We start from the raw sequence: 4,577 nt of genomic DNA on the forward strand, positions 1-4,577 counted from the left end.
ATTTATAAAATTAGTAGTGTATTCTTGGTTGCATAACCAAGAATACACTAATATAATTCTGCGTTTTTTATGATTAATAAAAAAGATATGCTAAATATGTTTTGAAGGGATGTATTTAATAATCGGAGTGCATGAAATTACACCATCTTCACACACTTTGTTCAACAAACAAACAAAAAAAAGGACAATTTTGACTCAATCAATATTACACTTTATTCAACATCATTATAATCCTCCAAACATCAAAAACAACAAATACATAAATCAAACATCTACATCCACCTCATTTCTCATTTCGTGGTTCGCCAAATGTATCTTCAAGCACCTTTTCCACCTAGTTTTGTACGAGCACCGCTCACACCTCAACCATTTAACATCCTCCGGAGTACTATGGTTACTCTCCACGTGCCTCTTCAAGTTAACGCTAAACTTAGCCCTATAGGGGCAAAACTCGCACTGAAACCACTTAACATCTTTAGACTCAGTATGTTTAGCCAAAACGTGATTCTGCAAATGGTACTTCCGCTTAGTAATATACCGACACTGCTCACACTTGAACAGAGTGACCCTAGACACCTCTGAATGCTTCAACCGCACGTGATTATTCAAATCCGGTTTGCGCTTCGTCTTATAGTCGCACTCTTCGCAACAAAACCAGTTGATATCCTCCGGAGCTGTGTGCATATTCTGCACGTGCTTTTTCAAATAGGCCCTAAATTTCGCCTTGTACGTGCAATGGTCGCACTTGAAGTACTTCATGTCTTCGATGGGGGTGTGTTCGCTTTGGATGTGGCGGTTTAACATGTGTTTGGAGATGGTTTTGAACGGACATTGTTGACAGGCGATGAAATCTTCAGGGTTGGTGTGTTTTTTTTGGGAGTGGGTGGTGAGGTTGGGTTTCCATTTAGTTTTGAAGGGGCACTTGTCGCAGAAGTACCACTGGATGTCTTCGTAGGCGGTGTGTTTTACTAGGATGTGTTTTTTAAGGAGGAATTTCCACTTAGCTCGGTAGGAGCACTGGTCACAGTCTAACCACTCGATGTTTTCGGGACGGTGACCTTCAAGGATGTGTCTTTGTAAACTCGTGGGGTGGTTAGCTTGGTAGGAACACTGCTCACATTTTAACCAGGTGATTTCTACGTCGGCGCCGTGGTTCTGGAGGTGGCGCTTGAAATAACCTTCGTAACGAGTCTTAAACATGCACTGTGCACATTCAAACCATTTGATATTTTTAGGAATTTGATGTGACAGAACGTGTTTTTTCAAATAGGACTTCCATTTAGTCTGGAACATGCAGTATCTACACTGATACAAAGTAGTTGACAAGGCTGGTAAATGTTTAGTCCGTATATGTTTACACAAGTCATAATAGTGTGACGTTTTAAACATACAATAATCACACTTTAGCACATCACTTTTAACCCTATGTTTATTAATTTTGTGTTTAATCAAAAGGTGTTTAAACTTAGTTCTGTAGTTGCACTCGTTACACTGCACCCACTCCACGTTTCTGAGAACTGTATGTTTATACAGTTTGTGCCATCGTAGCGACTTTCTACTAATTGTAATAAAACTACACCGAGAACACTTGAATCTTCCCCACTTCCTGTTTTTAATGGTACGACAAGCCCAGTACGCGTGTTTTAAAAACACCAACTGAGAATACGTTTGAAAATGGCAATTGCGACAGTTGTAACTCTGATGGTCTTGTAAACAACCATCTAACTTTCCTCCAGTGCTATGTTGCTGCCTGTGTTTATGAAAATCGACGACTACACTTGTTTCAAAGCCGCATTTACTGCATTTGTACAGTTCAAGTGTTGACAGGGCGCAACTGAACCACACTTTCGGGTGGAACTTTTGAATGTGATCTTCAAGACTGACTTTTGTGTCGGCCATGAACTGGCACTGATTGCATCGCTGGAGGCTATCCCAGAGGCTGATTTGAGCGATTTTGATTTCGGGTGGAGAGTAGCGCTCGTGGGCCATTCTTAGTCGATTAGAATCGTCTACAATTTGCAAATTGTTAAACGCAAAAGTGAGGTTATGACAGCTTGGGGGTACCTTCGTATCGTGACGAGGCTTAGTTTTTGTCGGTATTTTCATATTTTGGATTATTTTTTGTGGGTTGTTGTGGTTGTACACGGGGCAGGAAGTTGCCACATGTCCTATTTCTAATTTTTGTTGCGCGGTGGCTCAAAATTGAGAGTGACAGTTGCCACAGTAGAGCAAGTAATGAAACAATAAAATAAATGAAAAATTAGTCCCCGGCTTGGGCTACATTTGATTTTATTGAAGAAATGAAATGGAAAAGGTAGGTTTTACTAAGGTTAGTTCGTGGTGATCATCAATCTGCCTTCAAGTTTTACATCGGGCGACAAGTTTCTAGAAAAAAAACTGTGGTATGAAGATTTTTAGAAAATGCGTTCATAGATTGTTTTCACGTTTCACGTATGATTCAATTCACACACAAAAAAAGAAACAATAAAAAAGATTGTGGAGATCTCAAAGACATTATTGCTACAAAAAAATATATAGCAAGTAGAATTTTAATGCACTACCTGTCAAATGTTGAACTTGTTAATGCATTTTCACACGTTATATTTTGTAGAAAATATAAAACCCGCCCACCCACCCTATCTCAATTGTGATTATTTTCTTATTATTCGTCGTGAGTCGGGGGCAGAATTTAATTGCAAAATATTTATTTTTCTAGAAGAAATGACCATGTGAAAATATTCTTCAGTGCTCGTGTTGTTTAAAGAGAACGAAGTATATGTATTAGAAGTAAAAAATAAAGCCAAAGCTTAAGTTCCACCTATACCTGCCCCTTATCTCAATTGTAATAAATTCTTCATTCGTTGTCAGACCTAGGGGCGGAGCTTAATTGCAAAATCCATATTTCCCTACAAACACGTACCATTTTAAACATGTTTGAAGTCTCTTGTTGGGAAAAGACGTAGCTAGTCGTTACGAAAAAAGGGAAAATACAAGCCCCGCCCACCCGCCCTATCTCCATTGTAATGATATTTTTTTTTATTTGTCGTATACCAAGGGGGCGGAGTTTAAATCAAAATTTTTATTATAATGAAATATCTTTGTGGAAGTTTAGTTCTATAAACGTGACAGATCTGAAAATAACTTGCTTACGACGAAGATAGATAGATCTAGAACTTTTTTTTTAGTACTTGATCTCCAACTGAAAATTTTGACGATTTGACAACATCAAATTTCAAAGCCGATTTGTCACTTGATAGTGTCAACCAGTGTTTAGGTACATACATTATGGCATTTATGGTCCGTAACAAAAAACAGTATTCAATATTTACAAAATTTTGGCGAATCTTTTAAAAATTAAATAAAAAATTACGTCTAAAGTCGCGATCTTTTCTATAGAACCACTCCCTAGTGTAAATTTTCAAAATTTGTTTGGTGTAAGTGACCTTGACGGGTTTCTGGGGGTAAACATAGGTGTCAAAAATTTGACAGGTTAGATGGCCCCATTGTCAGTGTAGATATTTTATTTTAATAAACAGATGAACAGAACATACAGTCTGCACAGGATACAGTGCGGCATAACTGAGGGCAACTGAAACATTCGTGTTGTGCTAGTTTCGATTGCCATATCAACTACCGCTACCAACCGCGTTCGGCGTAAAGTACTAGATGACAGGGCTATCAACTTGACTTTTTATCGAGTGGTTCCGTAGAAATGACCGCTACTGTATTGTGTCACATTTTTTCACACTGATCTTGTTTAAGAAGTCCAGAAGTGTTATTTTTTAGCCTCCACAACCTCAAGAGTGCTCAAGATCTAAACATAACAAGAAAATACATCAATTCTTTTTGTTATGAGAAGATTGGTTTCTCCTTTTATAAAATTTTTTTTTCTCAAAAACTAGATTACTTATAGCAGAAATCACTAATTATTTTTTTTCCTAAATAAAGAGCTGTTGCTTAGAAAAAATTTATAGAAAGGAGTTTTTTTTTCTTGTTGTATACATCGGATTAAAATATGGGTGGGTGGGCGGGGAACTTTAATTTTTTTACAATGAAATATCTTCATCGAGGTTTATAGATGATTGATGTGGAAATAATTTACTTATGACAAAGATAGAGAAGATGTAGAATTTTTGTTTAGTATTTGATCATCAACCGAAAATTTTGACAATTTTTGGGATAATTAATATCAAATTTCCAAGCAGGTATTTCATTTTTCAGTGTAAACAGTGTTTAGGTAAATACATTATGACATTTACGGTCCGTAACTAAAAACAATTTTCAAGATTTACAAAATTTTGACGAATTTTTGACAAATTAAATTAAAATGACATCCAACATTTTTGTACATCGATTTTGTTTAGAAAGTCTAGAAGTGTTATTTTTTAGCTTTGATAACTTCGAGATCTCAACATACAAGAAAATTCATCATTTCTTTTTTTTTGTAATGCGAAGATTAGTTTTTCTTTTTATCAAATTGTTTTTAAATTTCTAATGAACTCAAAAATTCGTTTATCTATACAAGAAATCAAGGATTATGTTACTTTTTTTTCCTAAATAAAGGGATTTTGTTTAGG

General features: G+C 36.2%; 1 protein-coding gene across 1 annotated transcript; it reads right to left on the minus strand.

Annotated features, from left to right (window-relative positions):
• Window positions 1–201: 201 nt before the first annotated feature.
• LOC135131984 (zinc finger protein 142-like) lies at window positions 202–2,218 on the minus strand. Its single transcript, XM_064059883.1, has 2 exons — window positions 2,065–2,218; window positions 202–2,009 (listed from the first exon to the last, which is right to left on the minus strand). The coding sequence occupies exon 2, from the start codon at window positions 1,987–1,989 to the stop codon at window positions 265–267; it is 1,725 nt and encodes a 574-aa protein (XP_063915953.1). The 5' UTR covers window positions 1,990–2,009; window positions 2,065–2,218; the 3' UTR covers window positions 202–264.
• Window positions 2,219–4,577: the final 2,359 nt, after the last annotated feature.

Source organism: Zophobas morio, unplaced genomic scaffold, assembly GCF_036711695.1.
Source record: "Zophobas morio isolate AGI-343-1 ecotype UQ-CSIRO unplaced genomic scaffold, CSIRO_AGI_Zmor_V1 ptg000021l, whole genome shotgun sequence".
In the NCBI taxonomy this organism is placed as follows: domain Eukaryota; kingdom Metazoa; phylum Arthropoda; class Insecta; order Coleoptera; family Tenebrionidae; genus Zophobas; species Zophobas morio.